A 22,129-nucleotide genomic window follows, 5' to 3' on the forward strand; every position below is an offset into this window, starting at 1 on the left:
AAAAGGAGAATTATCATGACTTCTAATTCTGGGGCACCTGGCACATAAACGAACTCCTTTACATCCACTTTCAGTGGATGTTGCTCCCTAAGTCTTGCGGTACTTCCTCTAGTAGCTGGTCTGGTAGAGGTGAGAATATTTCAACCACGAAGGTTCGGAAATGGTTAATTGCCATCATTGTCTGCAAGACGTAGATCAGAATCTCCTATACAATCTTAGGTGACTCCACTGGGGAGCTGACGGGGACCTAGAGATTCTGCAAACCATGCATTTCTTCTATACCAGACCACGCAGGTTCATGGAATAAGAGGATACTGTCTGGCCATCCCATCGATTCACCAAAGATATCACCATGCTTCCATCGATCATGCAGACATGTCAATGTGGAGGGCGCGGATCATGCAGAGACGATGGGCAGCAGGGTTTTTCCATGTCCGCGATGGTCCTCGTTTGGCGAAAAGCAAAGTGTTTGAGACATGTACTATGGTACGGAGGAACGTTGGATTTGAAATTCAATCCTGAAAGGGAGAGGCGTCATGATCCGCAATGACAGCACGTGATTTAGTATCGCAAAAACCAATTGAGCTCGTTTCGGACATTCCAACGGCTTTGGCCTCAATCAGGAGAACAAGCGGTAAAGAAGGAAACCATGGTTAGCTCGACCGACAGTCACTAGCAGTGGGGAGTTTAATCCCACCGCCTTTAGAGACTGAGGGGGGAATATCCGTCATGATGAGGTTGGCAGCATTCTGTACAAAAGAATATGGAGAGTAGAGGGTAAAGTAGGGCATCTGTATTGTGGAAAATTGAAGAAGAATGCTGCTGCAATGCCGCACAGCGGACGGTTGCAGACACCGTCGGGGAAGAGAGATAGTGACAGCCCCTCTGTTGGTTGTCCAGCACAGGCCACCCCACCTCTCCTCCTCTTCCACTCTGGTCTCTTCCTCTCCTTCACCTCTCTCTATTTCTCTCTTCAACACTTTGACCGGCAACAAAAGTCCTTCCGCCTTCTCTTTCCTTTTCTGCCCCCTTTTCCTCTCTTTCTTTTAAATCCCTGTCGGTGGTTCCGTCCATCTGTTTCTTCGGTCTCTCCCTATCCTATCTTCCTATTCGAACAACCGTCATCATGGGTGCTCACTCTGCGATCTGGCAAGGTACGATTGATTGTTCTGCTCCAGCATGGATTACACCACTTGTGATAGACATTGAATGCTAACTGCTCTTAGGCTATGTTGACTCTAGGTACCGTATCCCGCAACCGTTACCCCGCTCCCGTCACCTCGCTCCTGTCACCTCCATCCGCATCCATGATATAAAAAACCCTTCTGACACGCGACTTTTACAGCTTGATGGGTTCCGGCCAGTTTGACAAGGCCGCCATCCTCAGCCACGACTGTTCCGGCGTTGAGGCTAGTTCCCCCGGTTTCACGGTATGCCACCCGGTCTAGAACTCGCTCGGTCTCATTTCGACCGTTACCGGAACTCCCGAACATTTATTAACGAGTTCAGATCTCGCCCCAGGAGATCAGCGCTTTGGCTGCTGGCTTCCGCGACCCAGGCTCCGTCCAGGCCAGCGGTTTCACTGTCGGAGGTGACAAGTTCTTCGCCATCCGCGCCGACGACCGTAGTCTGTACGGCAAGAAGGTATGTCTGGATCTCCTACCTCCACCTGAACAATGGATACACTAACAATCCACAGGGTAAGGAGGGTGTCGTCGTCGTCAAGGCCGTCTCTTGCGTTATCGTCGCCCACCACGGCGAGGCCGTGCAGACCCCCAACGCCGCAACTGTTGTCGAGAACCTCGTTGACTACATCAACAACCCCCGGTAGATGCAGTTCGGTGGGAAATGAAAATGAATTGAAGATTTAAAACAGTTGCTTTTGCGCTGTCGATTGTGTGAATATGAATTATGATGGTGGTTCCTTTTCTTATCTTGTTATACAGAACCGTAGATATCAATGGTACTGAAAGCAGTACATCACAGCTAATTCAGACCCCGAGTGCAACTCCCTGGGACTTGTTCCATTCCTTTAATAAGAACAGAAATAAACATTAATGATTACTATTTCATGCGTCACGTCATCTCATGCAATCCACCACACCCATATCGACATCACAGGTGCTCAGTGGCCGTGTCAATGCATACATACAATACAATCTATCCCACCTCAATACACCCCTATTCCTATATCTTATACCACCCTCGATTCCCCAGCCCCCAAAAAACTACACCGGCAATTCAGCATTGCTCCTCGCACCCCCCGCCAAAACCTCCAACCCCCTGCGAATATAAGGCCCCACAACCGGAATATTCCCCGCAAACTGCCCAATCGTAATTAAAAAGTCGCCGAACAGGATAAACAGGCCGTACAATTCGACTAGAAAACCCGTTAACGGCCAGCGCAGGAGGATGAGGAGGATGCCGGAGGCAAAGGCGATGGTTCCTTTGATCTTTTGGCGGCGGGTGAAGAAGGCAAGGGTTTTGGAAAGTCCAATTATTAGGGAGAGACCAATTAGAAAGAGGATCTGTGTTTTGGGTGAGTGGGTTAGGATTGCTTTGGTAGGGTTTGGTTGCGGGACGTACATTTCCCATGGCGAGTCTGGAGACGAAACTGTTAGTCTTTATGATCACATGGACATGGGACAGAGAACATACAGAGCACGGTCGAAGAACATTAGCACTCCCCCAAAGAGAAACAGTCCGCCTATTCCAGCTAGTCAGGGACTCGTTCAGAGTAGATAATCACAGCGGTTGCACCTACCGGCCGAGCAAAAGACAGCGCCGACTTCTATACCCCAATATCAGTTAGCCATGACCTTCAGTAACTCTAAAGGTGAGTGACTGACTCTGGTTCTCCGATAACCACATGGTAGGCATCTTGTCGATTTAGAGATCCAGATGCAAAGGCTGAGCGATATGCGAATGCGAACGAGAGTGACCAAGACTTGCGCGGGGATACAGACAAATCCCGACGATCGTGATGTATATTATAGCACAGCTGTGATTATAAGCAAGACTACTGCACTTCCGGTGAGTAAATATGCAATGCCGTCGCAAAGAGGAATATTATTGACTTTCCTACAGGGGTATTCTGCCACGTTCCTTCTAAGTGTAGAGGTACTAGTTTATACAGGGAAGGCGGTGTGACAGGTTTTGGTCAAAAGCGCACATTGCAGTTTCTTATGCCCTCCGTTCACTATCTCGTTGAGGGCGATTAAAAGCGCCATGATTTTCGCTGAGAATGACGAATTGCTCAATCGGATGTTGCTTAATACGCACAGTGTTCATTATTAGACTAACATTACAGTTATTATTCCCTCAGCGTTTGATATGATATCCCTCCAGTAAAGGACCGCCGCGACGACAGCACCCTGTGTGCTGTAACTGATGTTCCAATTCGGTGGAGCATCGGTACTAGTCGAGTGCAAAGCACAAGGCGAAGAGCAATCTTCTTTTTCTTGGATCACGAATAAGCCGGAGCGTTTTCTTTGAACCTGTCTCGAAAGGGGCACGGTGGGTGGAAAGGGCTTGACTGTGTTGATCGTACATTCTTATTAGCTTAGCATCAATGACAGCTCTGCAAATTCCTGAACTTATCAACTTACTTCTTGTTGTGGTATTCCCGTAGTACAGAGTACAGTTGGTAGAACACTACTTGAGCACAACCTGCGCCCCCCTAGCCTCCAAATAACTCTCCGGCACACCCTGCGCCAATGACCGGATCACTCCAAAAACCTCCTTATCATGATACCGTAGTCTTGTCTTTGGATCCGTATACGAAGCCGGCAACCCCGTGATATCACAGTACCGTTTCTGCTGCGCAGGATGCAACGACGGCGCAGACTCGATATTCGTCCACGTCACGGATGGTCCTGACCCCAAACCAGCCATCGCCCGTGCATTCGCATTCTTCTCCAAAACCAGCGTTGACAGGTTCTGCGCTGCCTGCGCTATATGCTCTCCCCCCTGCGCTCCTTCAGCATGTGTCTCTGTGTCGGTGGTCGGTGGGAGGGGGGTTGTTGCACCGGAGTTTGCTTGCGTAGCTAGAACTGAAGCAGTGGCTTCTTTTCTGGAGTTCTCGGAGAGGAGTTGTTTGACGTTTTTGTTGCGGCGTTGGGAGGGTCGCCAGGTGGAGGAGCGGAAAGGGCGCGGGATTTGGGCGATGTCTAGGGTGTCAAGGAGTTTTTGGTGGGCTTCTGTTTCGGCGGGGGTTGGGTTTGGCATAGTGCTGAGTTTCCCTGGGTTGGGAGGATGGAATGATGCGAAAGGTTGTTAATGGGATGGGTGTGAAGAAGGGCACGGATATTTGGTACGGTAGGTTGGAGGATGAGGTTATCGTTGTAATGGTATTCGTAGTTGTACACAAATCGAGATCTGTGTTAATGGAGTAAATATATGACAGCGTTTGAATCGAAGCTGATAACATTGGATAAAGCGCGACAACTCTGTCAGTCTCCGATGCGGTCTTTGTATAGCTGCACGTGACTGTCGGGGTGGTGATGCGGTTCGGAGCAGCAACAAACAAACCACTTCAACATTCCAAGCATCAAGATGGTATGCAGTTGTATACTAAAATACATCTCTATATGAGGTTATAGCGCTGACACATAACAGGAGAGCCCTCACGAACACCAGCAGACCCTGATTCTTTCTCGAATCATCAACAACATTGTATGTCCACATCGAAATCTACATTTGCCAGTCTGGGACTGACAGACCTATAGGAGAAACTCAATGAGTCGGTGATGGTCATGAACAAGAGCCTCCAGGTATGCAGCGCTTGCGCAATATATGTCTGTCTCGATTTATGCTGACTTCGCTTAGGAGGTGAACATCCAGAACATGAACGTGGAATTGGTCGCGCAGATGTTCAAGAACTACCAGTCGAATGTCTTGTTCCATTTGGAAGGTATGTTCAAATGGCTGTCTGTTATACTACTGGCTAACCTGAATAGCCACGGAGAATCTGAAGGAGCCGTCATAGTGCCCAATCTCGCATTGTATATTTTTTGAGATGATTTGTTACGAAGCATGACGGATGCTAATTGGGATTCAATGAATAGGAATTGGCATATACATTCCTATCTTCCTCAGTAAAGTACTTTTATATCCTCTTAAGATGTAGCGATATCTCTGATTGTAGTCTTGGCGGCATCAAACGATCTCCGGATCTCTTCTGCGGAGCGCGCTGGACTTCAACCTTTCAACTCCCCATTGTCATCACCCTTTCTTCCTTCACTTCTATTCCACCAGCCTAGTTCTTGAATATCTTCGCAACTGCGACCACTTGCGATGCGCTTATAATCACATATCCCCCGAAAACCTCAAAGTTCCCTCTGACCTACCTCCGCCTTAATACCACCGTTCAGTTGCCATGACCATCACGTCAGTTCAGAACGTTGTCCCCAATCGCCTCACAACCGATCCTACCGAACGAAAGGCCGCGAAGCCTCCCCCGCAGGTATACAATGTCATAGACCATCCGTTCAAGGGATACCACCCACCACAGCCGGAGGGATACCAGCAGAGCAAAGCGAATCCGGACAGCAGTGCGATAGTCATTGATAATGGTGGGTTTGCTTTTTTCCTACAGTCTGATCATCTAGGTGTCTTGTAAAACTAACGAGACAATTCTATACAGGCTCGAATCTCATCAAAGCCGGCTGGTCCTTCGACAAAAACCCCCGTCTAGTCTTCCCCCCTGTGATGGCACGATACCGTGATCGAAAACTCAATCGAGCATGTCAGTTTATCGGATACGACTCGTACGTCGATGCCACGACACGAGGACAGTTGCGGAATGCCTTCGACCCCGGTACAAGCGTGGTTGGTAACTGGGATGTTATGGAAGGGGTGCTGGATCATACTTTCATTAAGCTGGGTGTTGACGGGGCGAGTGGTGGTGTTGATCGGCCTATTGTTATGACGGAGCCGATTGCGAATCTGAGTTATCCGAGACGAAGTACGTTTATTTTCCAGGGTGGGTAATATATGTGAGTGTAGCTGACAGGTGGTAGTGATGAACGAGATTCTATTTGAGTGCTACTCTGCGCCGTCGGTCGCCTATGGAATAGATTCACTGTTCTCATACCGGTATAATAACGGGAGGAATGGATTGATTGTCGATTCATCCCATACAGCTACGCACGTTATTCCTGTCCTCGATTCGAAACCTCTCCTTTCGAACTGCTCGCGGCTCAACTGGGGTGGCTTAAACGCTTCCGAATACCTCCTCAAACTGATGCGTCTCAAATACCCTACCTTTCCCGCACGCATGACGGAAAGCCAGGTGCAGGATCTCGTGCATAACCACTGCTACGTGTCTAAGGACTATGACCAAGAGCTTGGCGGGTTTCTGGACTGGACGGGGCTTGAAGATCGCGACCACGTTGTCCAATACCCCTTCACAGAACATGTCGTACCGGAGAAATCGGAAGAAGAACTGGCGCGGATCGCAGAGCGGAAGAAGGAAAGTGGCCGTCGACTGCAGGAACAAGCTGCCAAGATGCGTCTTGATAAACTCATGAAGAAGGAGCAGGAATTGGAATACTACAAGGATCTACAGCAGGGTCTTGCCTCTGAAACAAAGAAGGAAATTAGACGCATCCTGGAAGCGGAGGATCTGAAGGATGAAGCGCATCTGGATCGGTTGATCCGAGATTTGGAGCGCTCCATCCGGCGTTCGAGGAATAAAGATCTAGGAATCGAGGAGAATGAAGAACCAGCGGAGGAAATGTCGTTCCCGTTGTTGGATGTTCCGGATGAGGACCTGGATGAAGCAGGCTTGAAGGAAAAACGACACCAGCGGTTAATGAAATCTAATGTCGAGGCAAGGCAACGTGCCAAGGCGGAGAAGGAGGCCGAGAAAGCTCGTCGCGAGGAGGAAGAGCGGTTGGATCGGGAGAAGCGCGAAAATGATTTTGAGTCTTGGATTGGCGAACGGCGACAGGCCCGACAGGTAAGTCCATCGATGCAATGCATGAATGACATGTCTAACGACGAGTAGAGTGTCCTGCAAAAAATGAAAGAGCGCGACCGGATGAAGGCCGATCTTGGCAACCGCAAATCCCTCGCCAGTCAAATGCGCATGAAGACCCTAGCAAACCTAGCCTCAGATGGTCCGAAGAAGCGACGCCGTGGCGCAGATGATGACGACTTCGGTGCCAACGACGAAGACTGGGGAGTTTACCGCACTGTCGCAACAGGTGACCAAAGCGACGAAGAGGAAGAAGAAGACCTAGGCGGCGTCCTCACCAACCTAGAAAATGAACTCCTCGAACACGACCCCGACTTTACTGAAAACCACACACTAGCAGCCCAATCTGACTGGACAAAGAGCATGGTGCACGTCTTCCTGCGGGGTCCCTGGCCATTCGACCCGGAAAGCCAACGCGAGGCACACCAAGTGCACCTGAACGTGGAGCGCATCCGTGTGCCAGAGGTGGTGTTCAAGCCGTCGATCGCCGGGATCGACCAAGCGGGGCTGGTCGAGGTGGCAGCCGATATAGTCAATCAGCGCTTCTCGACGGGTGAAGATCGACAACGGCTGCTGCGGGATGTATTTTTGACAGGCGGGAACACAGCCTTTCAGAATTTTGATGAACGATTCAGACAGGATTTCCGTCGGCATTTGGCGGATGATGCGGAGTTGGTGGTGAGACGGGCTGGGGATGCGGTGTTGGATGCATGGAGGGGGGCGGCACAGTGGGCATCGCAGGGTGAGTTGGGAAGGGTGTCGATATCTCGTCAGGAGTATTTGGAGAAGGGGAGTGAGTATCTGAAGGTAAGCACCCATCCGAGCATCGCGAATCCACTGGAAGCTAACCGAGCCAGGAACACGAACTGGGCAACGCGATGTCATGAAAAGTTACTCGTATATGCTGGATACCGTACTCTAGTACTCTATTTCCAATATAGAATAGAATAATGGCCAACAACAAAGTCACTGAGACGCAGACGTTCAGAAATAGGCCTTAGTCTCTTCCGTATCACCATATCGCTGTACTACGGTGTCTGGAAGCACCGCTTGGTCTATGATTCCCTGAAGAGTAGCTCTACTGTCGAGAATCATCCACAATCACTTGACTACCCCAGTCTCACAGTCCCCGGTAACCTCCCACGGCATTCGAAGGCGAATGCAAGCCCCGCCATACTACAACTGTGTGGTTTGATGCATACAACGCTCTTTAGAATACTCTGGATGGTAAGTAGTATGCCGATCGGGGAACCTATCATGGCAGCAATACATATTGACATTGGGGGTATATTTGCGAAATTGTCGGCATTGGGCATGCACAGCATACTTCTAAGCATAGGATACGTCGACTTGTCTGCAGGGAAAGTAACCGGATAGTAGCCTCTCTAACAAACAGTCAAAAGCATAAGCCTAAGGACCAGTTGTCGGAATAAATGGGAAGAATATACTCAACCACAAACGGCCAATGGCAAGAACAACACGACACATGCGGTGACTCAAAATTGGGCTGAATAGTTTGCTTGTCTGTATGTACTTGTATGATTAGCTATGTATCGAGTAAGTCGGTCCGAGAAAAGACCTTTTGATCAGGTGGCCTGCATGCCGAGCATTCCGATGTGCATTGAATAAGCATTTCGCCTGCTATAGCATGGGTGATATAGTCGCCTGATGATCATAAGATTTCCTACAGGCATGTCCGAGTACTGGCTCCCGTATACATTGATAACAAACCGCATATCGACATTCATGGTATCTTATGTTTACAGCACGGTGTGGATAAGATCACCGAGGAACCCCCGAGAGGAACCCCACAAGGCTGAATTAGGTCCAAAAGTATACAGAGCGCGGTATCCGGATATCAACCAACATATCGCTATGTAAGCCATACTCATCCGAGCAGCCTCCGTGGGATGCCGGCATTGTCCTGTTTTCGAATTCCATTACCACACAGTATGGATGTAGCTCTGTGTTGCCCCTCCGGAAACCCGCAGATCCCGATTTGTGACATCCGGGATATGCAGGATCCATGCATCGCACTCTATTCGACAGTGAGGGGAACCTGTGGTACAAGGGCCTACATGTGATGATTTGGCAGAGCTATTTTCTGTGCTCGTCTCTCGAGGAATGACCTGACTGACCTGGCTTGACCCGTGGATCCGCCACTGTTTCTGGACTGACGCAAAAATCGGATCACAACCCGATGTGATGTTTGTTTGATGTGACCCGGCTGCTGTACTGGGACAGGACATAAATTTGGTGGCTCCCCTGCTTTTCCCCGGTTCGTTTTTCTCTTCAAACATACAGAGTTAAGCTCGGTTTCGTTGCTTTGATACCCCGATACCCTTGGTTCGATATTCAGCAGAGTATACTTGTACAGCGCAATATGGTGGCCATTTCCAAGTCGCTTCTTCGTCCTTTTCAGCTCATCACTCGCGTTCTGCAGTGGTGCAGTGCCGTTATTGTGATGGGTATCACGTCCTACTTTATTCACAGGGGGCCTCGCGGGCAGCACATCATCTACCAGGAAGTCATTGTACGCCCTTACATCTCTATCCCCCGGAGCTATGGATGCTAACATATACAGGCCACCATGTCCGTCGTCTTCTTCCTCCCCGCCTTCCTCTCGCCTTTCATGCCCAAGGTTGTCTCCGGCTTTGTGTTCTTCATCGACGTCATCTTCTCCTACCTGTACGCCTCCCAAGCCCCTCCCTTGTCCATCTTATATGCAAGACAAAGGCATCAATTTGCTGACACTACATCTAGCTGGCTGACAGCCTTCATCTTCGCGGCCCAAGACTATAACTGGCTCGAGTGCAGATTCTTCTCTCCCCCCGGTTTAGCTTGCTCCAGGAAATATGCCAACGAGGCGTTCATCTTCCTCGCTTTCATCTTCACATTCTTCGGCATGTTGCTTGAGATTCTGTCACTTTGGTCTCAGCGCGAGGAGAACCCGCATCTGGAGAAGAACGGCCATGCGGCACCGGCTCCGCCTGCGGCGACGTCTGCGGTCTAAGTATTTGCTAAGTCGGTTGCTGCATGGCTAAGCTGGTGGGCGTGCACTATGACCGTCCAGTGGAGGTGTCAGCTGCATGTGCATGCGCATGTTTATGCATGGTGACTTGGGCATTGGCTGCCTTTTATGGGTTTGGCTTATTTGCTATGCCGTCGTTTTATTGTCGATATCTTTATATTCTCAGCTAATGCTCATGCCGATTCATGGCTATGACTATACGAGGGAACGTCAACGTGGAGGATTGACTTGGTCATGAATGGTACTTGGCCTATTGGTTCGATCTAATATTAATATAATATCCTTTCGTTGTGTTGTTGATGCTTATTATGTTGGGCATAAATACTCTTTACTGTATGTGCTAATGGTGAAAATAATGACTTGTGTACATCGTACCCCTAGTGTATAAACTTGTCACGATGTACCATGATATGAGAAGATCTCATATGTGAGACCCTTTGTTGCTAGCATCTACAATACAATAATTGCATGCGAACCATCATTATAATCCGCCCCGGAATCGGAATTCTCATATTCGGCAGGCAAAAGACATCCACTATGACATGATCTTCCAGAAGCAGCTTCATTTGCCGCTTCCTTGTTTGCTTATCGCCTCTTTACAATATCTTAAATGCCTACATCGTTATTACATGTTTATGACATTTAATCTGGTCAGCTTGAATCTACGTCTCATTGGCTGTTTCCCCTGGATTGTCCTGACTATGGTTGTATCCCTAGGTTATGATTGTACCATGGCATTGCGAACGCTTACCGGTACCGTAGTCCATGTAAAAATATTAGACAGTATATTTGTAAGAAGTTGGATAGAAAATATTGCTGATATCAACTGCACATTGGCTGACTACTTCGAAATATATATCGGGGTCTCTGTCAGATCTACGATATGACCACCCCCATGTCCAATGAATATATAATGCACTCAAGGTTTACTCTGACTGCACAAAACTCGATTACAGAAATCCCCTGTTCCTTCTACCATTCTCATTCCCATCCTCATCCCCAACCTTGCCCAACCTCCCCATCCTCTCACCCACTGTATCATCATTCGTCAACCCAATCTCATTATCCTCCATACCCCGCCACTGTCCCCGATAGATACTCCCACTCTTCCACGGCCTACTTGACGACGCAGAGTTGGGCTTCCCGCTCGAGCGCTGACTAGTAAAACAGACTCGTGGACTTGCCGGGAGAAGGGTGCTAAGTGCGGTAAATAGGCGCAGACGATTGCCACGCAGGGTTCAATGGTGGACCAGATGAATACTGGGCCCATGAGCCATGTGACGTCGATCATTTGAGTGAAGAGGAGAGAGGTAGTGGATGCGGGCAATGCTGGCGACGCAGGCTACGCAGACACTGTATGTGCTCAGACTGGTTAGCTTGATATGGATTGGACTTTGGGGACTTGCTTCGCGCTTACAAGAGGCCCACTGCCATGATCCCAGAATAGCAAAATTTCTCCGTGTACTCATCTGCAGCGTCATGCTCTGGAAACGGGATCAAAAGAATGATAAAATCATTTAACATATTGATAATCCCCAACGGAAGGAAAATCTGGTTAATATGAACACACGTTCCCTTGGCGCTGCTAAACTTGATCTAGGATATGATACCGGCCGACAATAATTCGCCATGGTCATCCAGATCGTGAATGGATAGGAGAGAGTAATGAAGAAACCGAAGCAGATGGCCCTTTAAGGGCCGGATCGAAGGGTGTGAAGACGCAGCGGTAGAACATTAGAATGAAGATCTTGGTCGAGGCGCAGGCGGCTGCGTAGACGAAGGTGTATGTATATAGGGCCTGCTTTTGGCTTGAGTAGGGAAGACCACGTGTGAATCATTGAGTGGACTGACTTGAATTTCATGGTCAGGCTGTCTAAGGTATTTCCCCAAACATGCTTCCCGGTTCCTGTGGCGCTGCCTGAGATACTCAGACCAGCCTTTGACCTACAAGCAGCTATCCAGGCACACCTCGTCAGCAAACAACTTATTTACAGCCCCAGCAGCAAGAACATATTAGAGCAACTAGAATAGCCTAGTCATCAGCTATTAGAGGATTCCGCAGCGATATCTTGGTGACAAATCGCAGAAAAACCGCTACGGCCGCCAGACACAAGAGAGCAATGATTGAGGCATTGTTCTCTCCCACATGGCCGTCGGCCACATTTATGCTATCCGGCGGCGGACCGAAAATGGATAGGATAGCTGAATCCAAAACAATGCCATGTAGAAGATGTCACTCAGTGGAGCACGCGACAGTTATCTTATGCATCTGCTTTAGGCCATCCAGAATCACCTCCTTGGATATGCTGTGCAGCTCAGTAATAGCATATGCTAAAAGATATTTCAATTCACTTTGCTAACGACAGGCCCTCCTCGAAGCGATACATACTTCTGTCTCGATCGATCACACTAAGAAGGGTATGTATATCACATATGGACCCTCCCATTTCATCCATGGGCAGTAGTGCCCGTGTCATCGAGATATACAGAGCACGAAAAGATGATTCGACAGAATATGGAGCCACAGCGATAAAAGGAACCCCCGCACTTGCTTAACTAGCGACACGGATTTTTTGTTGACTGCGGCAAGTGCTCCGGCAAGCGCTAACTCGATCAGATTTGATTTGGTTCAGCTGTCGAGCGGTCTAACGGCCTAACGGTCTCCGGGGGATGCTCAAAGTCCCAATCAGCACGGACCGGAGTGAGTTCCGACTTGGGATACTTAATGAGGAAAATAGGATATCCGAGGCCGTCAGCAGGATCCTACATGTTAATCAATAGATATAATCAACAGGTTATTGTCTGCGGAATAGGGGTCATAGAGTGGAAGACAAGGAGAAAAATAAGCGGAATTGTCTCGCCATTATTCCGGACTGTCACAAGCTAGAAAAGGTACCTCCTCGTTTATCTAAAGTCCGGGTATGTTGTGTTCCCCATGCAATTAATTGGCTATAGTGAACAGAGAGGCTTAAGTGGACGAGTAACAGCCGATCAGACTATAGGAGTACTGGGTAAGATAAGTACAAAGTGGTTCCCCTCTCTCGTAGTAGAGACTTTATCCGTCGTTTTCAATTCAACAACGAACAAAACTCACAATGAGTTCGATTCTAGAATACAAGAACGCCTCAGTCCCGGCCCTCACATCACTGGAACGCATCGGCCCCAAAGGATACCTCCGCTATGTCTTCCCGTTCCAGCTCGTCGAAGACTACAATATCGACCAAGTCGCTACAGTCTTGAGGACTGGATACGACGCCCTCAAAAACCACATTCCAGTTGTGGCCTGCGAGGCAATTCCTGATCTCAACTCGAAGCAAGCCGGTGTCCTGAAACTACAAAGACTCGATGGCCCGGATTTTGAAGATATCGTAGTAAAGGATCTACGAAACTCCGATACCTTCCCGCAACACTACTCAGTGCTCAAAGAGAAAGCCTTCCCCGTGGCTGCTTTTGATGGCGACATCTTCTGTCGCCGGTCTGTTTGGCCAACTCCCGGAGAGAGACTACCGATATCCCTTGTACAGGCGAATTTTATCCGCGGCGGCTTAATCCTCACATGGTGTATCCTACACATGGTTGGAGACGGGACATCATTCTACACTTGGACAAAGGTCTGGGCTAGTAAATGCCGAAGTGCGTTACAAGAGTCCTTCGAACCAATCCATCTCGACGACGCCATTTGGCGCGATAGAGATCGCATGATGATGCCGTCTGGCCGGAATTTTGGGTTTCTGAAGACGCACCCGGAATATACTCTCCTTCCTTTCACACCGGCGGGTGCACCGCCGAGAATGTTATCACCTCATCACCGCGGCCAGGTCTTTTATTTCTCGCCTGCGGCTCTCAAAGCACTCAAAGCCGAGGCGTCCCCAGCTCACGCAACAGTGCCATCACATCAACCCTGGGTCTCGACCAACGATGCCCTTTCCGCGCTACTCTGGCGCACAGTCATGGCAGTGCAATCGCCGCTCGACACCCTCGACGGCAATCCAGTATCTGTCTTCAACATCGCAATAGACGGCCGCCAACGAACGCATCCACCCGTCCACCCCGAAACCCTAGGCTGCTTCCTCGAATACATCGCCGTCTCCCTCCCCATTCGCAAAATCCTAGGCTCATGCAACCTCGCCGACCTAGCAATCCTAATCCGCAAAGCCGTTCTCGGCGCAAACAACCAATACACAGACGACGTGATGTCTCTCGTCGAGCAGCTTGACGACGTCGACAGATTAGTCCCAACAGCGTTCCTTGATGTCCCGGGGTTTAACTGTATTCTGAGCTCGTGGGCTAGGTTCGAGCTGTATCAGTTAGAGTGGGGCTCGTTGCTTGGAAGGGTAGAGGCCGTGCGGACGCCGAGTGTGGGTTGTATTAACGGGTTGCAGATTGTGTTGCCGCCGTTGCCGGATGGGGGTGTTGAAATCTTGATGGGTGTTGAGGATAGTTGTTTGGGGAGGTTGCTGGAGGAGCCGTTATGGATGAAGTATGCTGTGGCAAGGTAGTTTGATTTCTTGTAGTCGATGTATACCTAATTGTTTACCTTTAATGCGACACCCAAATAATATTAGTGCATTAGTATCATCGATATTTACGTTTACCAAGTGGATATAAATACCCTCGGTCTATGGCCAGTTACTGCCCTTGCTCAGGACCATGTATCCATCAGTCCCCTGACCAGAACTTCCCAAACACACACACACACACACACACACACATACCTACAATCAAACATGCAGGCAATGTGACATCTAAACCCCCATCAACATAAGCAACTTCGCCCATCTTCCTTTCAAACCATCCACTCCGGTTCTATGCCAGCCGATTGATTCAATCCCCTGCTCAGAATCCGCGCGTTACACCGCATTATATAGTTCCTAGAGTTCCCCATCTCGTTTGAAACGACGATTTCCATTTCCGATGAGTAGGGTAGGCTCTTAGCGAAATTGGATCGGACTGGTTTCGCATTGCCAGTTACCTCCACCATGATCATGAACTGCAAAGAAGACAAGCATTTCCAGGAGATAAATTATAACGCGAGCCATGAACGACAATGCCATCTAGACACTATGTGGCCTGTCACGAGATGAGTGTGATGTGAAACGAGATCGAAGGACATGACCTCACCGGCATAGATCGCGACAATCAGGTACAATCAAAGACGTGATAAATCTGAAACCTGAGACCACACCAGAGATCTTGGGCAATCTCATGTTAACGTCCGAAAAGGGAAACCCAACTTTCCGGAAGACTCTGGGCGCTGATAAGATTGGATGAATTGTACGAGGTACCAGTTACCCAAAGTTCGCACATCCCAAGAACTCTGGTCTTCTGGTTGCATTATTTGTGTCATCGACGAAAGATATTTGGTATAACAACAGAACCTGACAGCAACTTTTCTGACGGTGGGATATACTATAATTGACAAGAACAAGTCAGGCTAGAACCTGATATGCTAGCGACAGGCATTTCGCATTATAGTTGCACCATGACTATAACTTACACTGCTTTCCAGGTGGCAGGTCAGCTATCAAAACCAAAGTCTGTCACTTCGATGTGCATTTTAATTCTCATCAGTCGCGCAAGTCACCAGCATGACTTGCCGGTAATTGACACAATATGCCCGGATACCCAAGATGGGCGACCTTTTGGGACTGCGAAGGAATACGAAGGCCAGAATCCTTGGGGGATATGTGACGTGGAGCCAAGATGAAATAACAAAATGAGTGTGCTCTAACGAACTACCACGTCGTTCGACCTGATGCACTTAAGACCAAGCCGGCTAATCTCCCTACAGAACCTCAATAAGTCTGGCGTATCGCTTCGTTGGGATTCCCACCCGTTATCGTCTTTTCTCTTAACATGAACGCGGGGTACGGTGTTCAGAGGTGCAGAAGCAAGAAATACAGGATCTACAGGTACAGACTTCTAAATAACCATAGGACAAGAATATGGTCTTGGAGGCGCAGGTCGATACCAGTAGATAGCAAGCACCAGAACCAAGGGTAGTGTCTGATCTGTTGTGTTGCTCAGTTGGGTATGTACGCGCCTATATCTCACCTGGGGTGTTCGTTCGTTCTTTATTCAGCTAGACTAGAACACAGATATGGTACTGTCAAGGTATTCATTGTTAGTTAAGCTATCTACCATGTACAAATACTACTCTATCACATATACAAATTGGTATCATATCGTCATGTAATCAATGTGTTGAACAAAGTCAGTCAAGTAGTGCCCTAACTCCGCGCTTGCATATATCATAACAGCATTTGCCAGTACACTGTACTGGGCAGGATATTCATTTTTAGAAAAGAGGAGCGGGGGTAGTCGGTAGATGAAAGAGGATCAAATACTAGCCCTCCGCGGGGCCATAGTCCTCTGTAACTTCTTCTTCTCCTCCGTTTCCTCGGGAATCGGCAACGAGCCCTCACTCTTGAGTCTTTCAAGATATTGTTTTCCGAAACTGTACCCGAGTTGATAGATCTCGTCGAACTTGCCGAATTCTAGGGTTCCGTATGGGTCGACTGGTGGACGCATGTACAAACAACCTGGCATGGTCTTCGCGCGTTCAAGATTATCAATCGACGAGACGTATGCAAGACGAGCCTGGATTTCGGAAAGTGTAGGCGGGTTGGGAATCGAGGAGAACGGGTTCCAGCGATTGACGACGCTCCAGAAACCAGATAGCGAATCACCGTAGGCTTGTGGAGTGTTATCATCGATAGAACCGACGTCAACGGCGAAAATTACGTCCGCGCCTAGGCCTTTCATATGCGAGACGGTAAGGTTGTCGATGTAGCCACCATCCACGAGCATGCTGCCTTCGTCGCACATTGGGGGGATTAGACCGGCTAGCGTCATTGAGGCACGGATGTATCGCCAGACGTATCCAGATGAATGGAATTCTGCACGGGAGCGGCTGAGATTGGTTGTGTTGCAGTAGAACTCCAGCCAGAAATCTTCGATCTGGCTATCACCAAAGGTCTTGAAAATACCACGGTTGAACTCGTGGCCGGTCGTGTAGGAGACAGTCGGATAAGTGAGATCCAGTGCAAATCGCCACATACTGCCCATACGGCCAGCAAATTTCTTTGCTCGACCATACATCGGAACCACATCCGCATCACGCGCATAAAGAGCACCGATGAATGAACCAATTGATGTACCACCAATAATGTCAATAGGAATACCCGCCTCTTCAAGCGCCTTAATCACGCCAACATGCGCAATACCGCGGGCACCACCTCCACCAAGCACAATACCAACGGACCGTCCGCAAAGCCGTCGTGCCAAACGGTGAAAGTCACCCTTGAATGGCGTGTGCGCAGAGTAGAGAGGTGTCTGGCGAATCCGCCGTGAAGTATACTTCTGGATTTCCGCTTGGATGACCTGCACGCGCTGCTTCAGAACAGTACCCAGGCGCTTGTTGGCTTGGGGATGTGATGGTTCGGTCGTCAATCGGAATGCCATCTGGATGTGGTGGTGGCCTCCATTGACCCACACCCGGTTCTTCAGCCACCGGCGGGTTATTCCTGGAGGACAGTACCGTTCAGCATGCAACAATACGAGCTCCTTGCGAGCTGTTGTCTTCATTCCCAACAGGAACCGCTCATATTCTCCGATGTTTGGGGATGATTCTGCCAGACCAACCAACAGAATACAGTCCGCCTGCGTGATGCATGTTTGAGTCCACGGTGCATTCACATTGGTGTCTGCAATGTACAACACCATGCCGTACTTCTCTTCTAGGTCAGCCAGGTACTGAGACAGCTTGAGCTTGCCCATCTTCGTGAATGCGTGCCGACCAAGGTGGTTGAGAATGGCCGCCTGGTTCAGCGACGTTACTCCGTTGGTCACACCAATCTGATGCAGCGCATGCAGCAGCCTGTGTCCAAATTCTACAACCGGAACGCCAGCGGTAACAGGCAGGATGCAAACCGTGCGAAGGTTGACCGTTGACGTCGCAGTCTTGACACTACCGGCGTTGCTTTGTTCCATACCCTTCTCCGAAACAGGGTGCTCGACCAAGTCACGCATCCGTTGAGCAATCAGTTTGGACACCTGAATGGTGATGCCCGGGTGCTCCTGCGCGAGACTATTGAACAACGACCTGGGGAACTTGGCCAATTCAGTGGCCCGGATGGCATGCAGCGTGCCAGGACGGGTCGACTCTGTCATCACCTCCAGCTCACCCACACTCTCACCTTGACCATACTCACCAACCACGGTCATCTTCCCATCCACTCCTTCCAAGACAGATCGCAGACGGCCATTCAAAACGAGATAGATTGCATCGCTTTCGTCACCTTGGTGGTAGATCACCTGTCCAGCGTTTACCTGCACCCATTCGAGGGCAAAATCGATATGAAGCAACAACGGCGGGAGTAGACTGGTCAGCCGCTTGGCCAATGTCATTTGAGCTATTGGATGCCGTTCCGCGATCCTCTCCAGTGATGACCGCGGTAAAAATCCCACCCAGACATCAGTCTTGGCAACCACATCAGTGTACGAGCGATACGATGCAACAGCGCCCACGTAGCCCTGAATTCCGCCAGGTTTGATCATGTAAAGCGACTTCCGCGATTGCTTCTTTCGCTTATTGCCGTCAGCCGCACCGGTGACGGCGAAACTCCGCGTCGATCCTGTCGTGGTGCGTTTGAGAGTCGGGAATGGTTCCTCGGACGGCCTGGACATGAAGGTTGGTCTGGAGGTTCCAACCAGATCTTCTCCCTTGTCGCTCACGGGGATTCCTACATCCAAGAAGCCGTCGACGACATAGTATAATCCAGGATGGCGCTCTCCCTGCTCAACGAGAACCGATCCTTGGGGGAAGTAGACAATCTCAATATCGCTCCGGAGCTCCTCTTTCAGGTTGACAATAGGCGAAGTGCCTCCAGCGCTGGTTACCGACATGGACATCATCGAGTCTGTCTCGCCTTCTACGGAGCCCTCATACGGATCGATAAATCCAAACGCATTGCTGAACACGGCCTTTTGGCGCCGCGAATCATACGAAAGGAGTTTCGGGGATGCATCGCCCGAGTGACTACTCTTGCGAAACGCATCACGGGTACTACCACTGAGACCGATGCCTTTCATGATGCAGTCGAGAATGGCATCCCGGAACAGGACATCCTCATCGATGGACGATTCCTTTCGGTGGAGATGTGGTGGTCGAAAAGGCGACTGTTCCCGTTCTGCCAAGGGAGTCTGCAGTCGGGGGGCCAGATGGTCATATCGCGGTCCGAATCTAGAGAGCTGGATGGTAGAGAGCAAATCACCAGGACTGACTCCGGTGTCGCGTTCAGTCATATTCAAGTTTTCCTGGCCAACAACCGAAGCAGGACGCCGAGAAGATGCCATTTTCGCATGAAGAGCAGCCTCCTTGCGCAAGCTAGTCGTGGAAATACGTCTTCTTCCGAGAGAAGGATTATGCAACGCAATGCCTTTGGTGATCTCCTCGGGGCCCAATCGATCTCTTTCTTTGATGAATTTCTCTTTCAGACGATCCAGTGCAGCACCCCGCATCTCATTGGGTAGGTCGTGGTTCGTATACTTGGCCATCTGTTGTTCAATGCCCAACACTTCGCTACTGAGACCCAGATATGAATGCGCCGTGGCAAATGTAACCCGCTGCAAACGAGTAAGAATGACCTGGATGATTTGAGCAGTAGCTCGAGGATAGACTCTTGTCAAGCGGCGGAAAGCACTGGCAGGGATTATAGCAATCGTCGTATCCACCATCGCACGGGCGACGATATCCGGATGGACCGATTTCCGCCTTTTTTTCCCTGGCAGTTTCCTGGGCCCCCGAGGAGAGTCTTGTGCACTCTCATCCAGATTAAACGGCGGCACAGTTGGTAATTCTCCACTTTCATTGAGATGAGGGGTGGAATCGCTGCGTCCTCTTGTTGTAGCCGAAGGACTATCCAACTCCATCGAACCATGTGGACTCGCAGGGAATGAACCGTGCTCGCGAGATGTGCTTGCGCTCATTGGAACGTTACTGGGGGTGCTTGATCTGGTGCTCTCTGATGCGCGCAGTTGAACATCTTCGGTGAACAGTGATAAAATGGAGAACAGAGACGACATGGATGCACCATTTTTGACTTCTGTGAGCAATTGATACCCTTGTTTGCCCTCAATGTTGTCACCCTCCTCGTCCGACGTTTCATTATCCATCAGGTGCACATCCTCGTCAATTCCTGGTTTACGATCCCGAATTGATTTGACAAAGATCTGGACCAATCCATCCACCACTAAGCAAAAACCCTTTTCTTCCTCCAACATGAGAGTCTCTCCAGCGATCAGTTTCCGCGTCTGCATCGTCCGGGTCAATTCGTGGAAAACGGGTCGCTCCAGGTATCCAAAGACTTTGATGGCGCTGAGGAACTCATCGAGGTAGTTGGCCAGACCGGGCTTTGAATCGCCTTCATGGACATCGGGGAAGAGGTCAAGCTGGGGTTCTTTCCGTTGTGGTTCCGGTGGAAGACGGCTGTACATGTTCAGGAACCGGTAGCGAATGAACCAACTGATGGTCGAGACGAGGACCAGCAGGATCAGGAGTCTAGAATACATTATTTGATAAGCCAACCCAATTCAATTACCGGTCGGAATTAGATACCAGAGAAAATGGCTACGACTTACAAGGTCGTGAAGTTCATGGTGAAGGTCAAGCTCATGGAAAAGAGAGTAAAGAGCCATGTCGGGAGCGTAATGGTACAGAAGGTGATGGTCCAGTAAAGTATGCTCGGGACGACCTGGAAAAAAAAGGCAAACAACCAGCCAATCCACCCGGCCATGGTCGAGGGTGTTGGAGGCGACGACAGAGGTGGGGGTGGCAGATGGGAAGCCGCAATGCCTGTCACTCCCGATAGACTTGCGGTTATGGCGGGGGCTCGAGCAGCGCGTGAAAAGGCCGAGGAAAATGTAAGCTCGTTCGGGGGTTCCTGCAGCGAGGAGGGCAGCAATTGCGGTAAATTATCAAGGCCTCCGCCGTCGGCCATAATGGTGCCCTTGTAATCCCTGAACAGCCGGAAATGAAAAGCGAGAGGGTTATTGTTTTCCCTGGCAGGATGTGGATCGAATGTGCGAGAACCAGGCGACGAATGCGGGAATGACGTTGGATCCTGGCAGAACTTGGCACAGTGCGCAATCTCTCACTCCACAGCTGTATCGTAGCTCAATGTCTCACAGAATTGATCATGACCATGGACTCTCATTGCGGTCAGCATGCGTGCAGGAACAATGGTGGCTGGTGGGTGTCTGTCAACGGCCCGCGCGGACAGCCAAGCAGCAGCCAATCTGGACCCGCAATCAAAGCGACGGAACGAGAGTTTATTCGGAAGGCCGTTCGGATCGAGCGATAGAGGAGGGCATGGAGGGTTGGGGGGTTGGACGGAAGATGAGATGGTGGGAGGACGGTCAAACGCGACGGACGGAGAGCGTGAAGGCGGACGGCAACTTGATTCGTTTTGCCGTGGCTGGGAAGATTCAGCTGATCGGGTCGCGAATTGATGAGGTAGCACCAGTAGTATTTAATGTGCTTGTAGTTGAAGGATGAATAATAATAATAATAATAATAACATTCCTCAGGCTTTTCGCGGCCGTAGGCTGCATGTAGCCTTCTGAGCTAGTCTATCCTGACGTAATCAACTATGTACACGTGATGTTCCTTGATCCCCCTGATTTATCAGTCCTTGTCGAATCTTCCGGTCTTGATGGTAAACTGGATTACAGTTTTGACTACCTTGGTGTTTGGTGCCCATCCTCTTTCTTGATCCACTGGTTGTCCACTCGCTGATGATTGGGATGATCTTCCACCTAAGGCATAGGAAAGGTCTCCGTACCGTTGGCCCATCTCAGTCTTCATTTCAGCACGTAAGTCCTCCCATATCTTGCAGTGAAAGAGAAAATGTTCCACTGTCTCTGGCATTTCCAAGCAATCGCATTCATTGCTAGTAATTTTACCAATTTGATAAAGGAATGTGTTCAGGCGGGCATGCCCTGTTCGGAGCTGCGCAAGTATAGATGCCTGGGTTCTTGGGAGTTGATCATAGAGTCTTTTAATATGTTTCCCTGGTAGGGCCGCATCAAGCTCTCTAGTGTATCTTCCAGTTGTTGTC

The 22,129-nt window shown here is 49.7% G+C and overlaps 10 protein-coding genes across 10 annotated transcripts; 6 read left to right on the forward strand and 4 right to left on the reverse strand.

Moving 5' to 3' along the window:
- The first annotated feature begins 867 nt into the window (after window positions 1-867).
- On the forward strand, window positions 868-2,286 carry pfy1 (profilin). The gene is made up of 5 exons (XM_040783159.1): window positions 868-1,154; window positions 1,227-1,242; window positions 1,346-1,430; window positions 1,510-1,644; window positions 1,700-2,286. Exons 1-5 carry the CDS (start codon window positions 1,127-1,129, stop codon window positions 1,829-1,831), a joined length of 396 nt encoding a protein of 131 aa, XP_040634315.1. The 5' UTR covers window positions 868-1,126; the 3' UTR covers window positions 1,832-2,286.
- On the reverse strand, window positions 2,070-3,081 carry EURHEDRAFT_417289 (Got1 family protein). Its single transcript, XM_040783160.1, has 5 exons — window positions 2,850-3,081; window positions 2,765-2,791; window positions 2,659-2,707; window positions 2,587-2,602; window positions 2,070-2,528 (listed from the first exon to the last, which is right to left on the reverse strand). Exons 1-5 carry the CDS (start codon window positions 2,878-2,880, stop codon window positions 2,229-2,231), a joined length of 423 nt encoding a protein of 140 aa, XP_040634316.1. The 5' UTR covers window positions 2,881-3,081; the 3' UTR covers window positions 2,070-2,228.
- Window positions 3,082-3,251: 170 nt separating this feature from the next.
- EURHEDRAFT_417290 (uncharacterized protein) lies at window positions 3,252-4,431 on the reverse strand. The gene is made up of 2 exons (XM_040783161.1): window positions 3,609-4,431; window positions 3,252-3,553 (listed from the first exon to the last, which is right to left on the reverse strand). The coding sequence occupies exon 1, from the start codon at window positions 4,225-4,227 to the stop codon at window positions 3,655-3,657; it is 573 nt and encodes a 190-aa protein (XP_040634317.1). The 5' UTR covers window positions 4,228-4,431; the 3' UTR covers window positions 3,252-3,553; window positions 3,609-3,654.
- A 101-nt stretch (window positions 4,432-4,532) lies between these two features.
- On the forward strand, window positions 4,533-5,185 carry EURHEDRAFT_417291 (DASH complex subunit DAD4). The gene is made up of 5 exons (XM_040783162.1): window positions 4,533-4,557; window positions 4,618-4,674; window positions 4,728-4,772; window positions 4,828-4,912; window positions 4,959-5,185. The coding sequence occupies exons 1-5, from the start codon at window positions 4,555-4,557 to the stop codon at window positions 4,985-4,987; spliced, it is 219 nt and encodes a 72-aa protein (XP_040634318.1). The 5' UTR covers window positions 4,533-4,554; the 3' UTR covers window positions 4,988-5,185.
- Window positions 5,037-7,999, forward strand: EURHEDRAFT_417292 (actin-related protein ARP5). The gene is made up of 5 exons (XM_040783163.1): window positions 5,037-5,573; window positions 5,645-5,965; window positions 6,021-6,961; window positions 7,010-7,786; window positions 7,837-7,999. The coding sequence occupies exons 1-5, from the start codon at window positions 5,378-5,380 to the stop codon at window positions 7,864-7,866; spliced, it is 2,265 nt and encodes a 754-aa protein (XP_040634319.1). The 5' UTR covers window positions 5,037-5,377; the 3' UTR covers window positions 7,867-7,999.
- A 1,363-nt stretch (window positions 8,000-9,362) lies between these two features.
- EURHEDRAFT_466841 (uncharacterized protein) lies at window positions 9,363-9,992 on the forward strand (the record flags this gene model as incomplete). Its single annotated transcript, XM_040785132.1, has 3 exons — window positions 9,363-9,512; window positions 9,564-9,667; window positions 9,743-9,992. The coding sequence occupies 3 exons, from the start codon at window positions 9,363-9,365 to the stop codon at window positions 9,990-9,992; spliced, it is 504 nt and encodes a 167-aa protein (XP_040634320.1).
- An 859-nt stretch (window positions 9,993-10,851) lies between these two features.
- On the reverse strand, window positions 10,852-11,735 carry EURHEDRAFT_417295 (uncharacterized protein). Its single transcript, XM_040783164.1, has 2 exons — window positions 11,428-11,735; window positions 10,852-11,363 (listed from the first exon to the last, which is right to left on the reverse strand). The coding sequence occupies exons 1-2, from the start codon at window positions 11,532-11,534 to the stop codon at window positions 11,249-11,251; spliced, it is 222 nt and encodes a 73-aa protein (XP_040634321.1). The 5' UTR covers window positions 11,535-11,735; the 3' UTR covers window positions 10,852-11,248.
- A 952-nt stretch (window positions 11,736-12,687) lies between these two features.
- Window positions 12,688-14,629, forward strand: EURHEDRAFT_417297 (uncharacterized protein). The gene has a single exon (XM_040783165.1). The coding sequence runs from the start codon at window positions 13,106-13,108 to the stop codon at window positions 14,507-14,509; it is 1,404 nt and encodes a 467-aa protein (XP_040634322.1). The 5' UTR covers window positions 12,688-13,105; the 3' UTR covers window positions 14,510-14,629.
- Window positions 14,630-16,349: 1,720 nt separating this feature from the next.
- Window positions 16,350-21,010, reverse strand: nte1 (lysophospholipase; the record flags this gene model as incomplete). Its single annotated transcript, XM_040785129.1, has 2 exons — window positions 16,350-20,571; window positions 20,652-21,010. 2 exons carry the CDS (start codon window positions 21,008-21,010, stop codon window positions 16,350-16,352), a joined length of 4,581 nt encoding a protein of 1,526 aa, XP_040634323.1.
- Window positions 20,837-21,743, forward strand: EURHEDRAFT_288242 (uncharacterized protein). The gene has a single exon (XM_040778218.1). The coding sequence runs from the start codon at window positions 21,091-21,093 to the stop codon at window positions 21,565-21,567; it is 477 nt and encodes a 158-aa protein (XP_040634324.1). The 5' UTR covers window positions 20,837-21,090; the 3' UTR covers window positions 21,568-21,743.
- The last annotated feature ends 386 nt before the right edge of the window (window positions 21,744-22,129 follow it).

Source organism: Aspergillus ruber, assembly GCF_000600275.1.
Source record: "Aspergillus ruber CBS 135680 unplaced genomic scaffold scaffold00046, whole genome shotgun sequence".
In the NCBI taxonomy this organism is placed as follows: domain Eukaryota; kingdom Fungi; phylum Ascomycota; class Eurotiomycetes; order Eurotiales; family Aspergillaceae; genus Aspergillus; species Aspergillus ruber.

Excerpts from the sequence above, each read along its gene's own strand:
- pfy1 (XM_040783159.1), top strand. The coding sequence starts at position 1,127 with ATGGGTGCTCACTCTGCGATCTGGCAAG. Across the intron at positions 1,431-1,509 it reads CTAGTTCCCCCGGTTTCACG|ATCTCGCCCCAGGAGATCAG; the intron begins GTATGCCACCCG and ends TAACGAGTTCAG. Across the intron at positions 1,645-1,699 it reads GTAGTCTGTACGGCAAGAAG|GGTAAGGAGGGTGTCGTCGT; the intron begins GTATGTCTGGAT and ends AACAATCCACAG.
- EURHEDRAFT_417289 (XM_040783160.1), bottom strand. The coding sequence starts at position 2,880 with ATGCCTACCATGTGGTTATCGGAGAACCAGA. Across the intron at positions 2,792-2,849 it reads GTGGTTATCGGAGAACCAGA|AAGTCGGCGCTGTCTTTTGC; the intron begins GTCAGTCACTCA and ends ATTGGGGTATAG. Across the intron at positions 2,708-2,764 it reads CGCTGTCTTTTGCTCGGCCG|GCGGACTGTTTCTCTTTGGG; the intron begins GTAGGTGCAACC and ends TAGCTGGAATAG.
- EURHEDRAFT_417290 (XM_040783161.1), bottom strand. The coding sequence starts at position 4,227 with ATGCCAAACCCAACCCCCGCCGAAACAGAAGCCCACCAAAAACTCCTT.
- EURHEDRAFT_417291 (XM_040783162.1), top strand. Across the intron at positions 4,675-4,727 it reads CTCGAATCATCAACAACATT|GAGAAACTCAATGAGTCGGT; the intron begins GTATGTCCACAT and ends ACAGACCTATAG. Across the intron at positions 4,913-4,958 it reads TGTCTTGTTCCATTTGGAAG|CCACGGAGAATCTGAAGGAG; the intron begins GTATGTTCAAAT and ends TAACCTGAATAG.
- EURHEDRAFT_417292 (XM_040783163.1), top strand. The coding sequence starts at position 5,378 with ATGACCATCACGTCAGTTCAGAACGTTGTCCCCAATCGCCTCACAACC. Across the intron at positions 5,574-5,644 it reads TGCGATAGTCATTGATAATG|GCTCGAATCTCATCAAAGCC; the intron begins GTGGGTTTGCTT and ends AATTCTATACAG. Across the intron at positions 7,787-7,836 it reads AGGGGAGTGAGTATCTGAAG|GAACACGAACTGGGCAACGC; the intron begins GTAAGCACCCAT and ends TAACCGAGCCAG.
- EURHEDRAFT_417295 (XM_040783164.1), bottom strand. The coding sequence starts at position 11,534 with ATGTTAAATGATTTTATCATTCTTTTGATCCCGTTTCCAGAGCATGAC. Across the intron at positions 11,364-11,427 it reads ATCATGGCAGTGGGCCTCTT|TGTCTGCGTAGCCTGCGTCG; the intron begins GTAAGCGCGAAG and ends GAGCACATACAG.
- EURHEDRAFT_417297 (XM_040783165.1), top strand. The coding sequence starts at position 13,106 with ATGAGTTCGATTCTAGAATACAAGAACGCCTCAGTCCCGGCCCTCACA.
- EURHEDRAFT_288242 (XM_040778218.1), top strand. The coding sequence starts at position 21,091 with ATGTGCGAGAACCAGGCGACGAATGCGGGAATGACGTTGGATCCTGGC.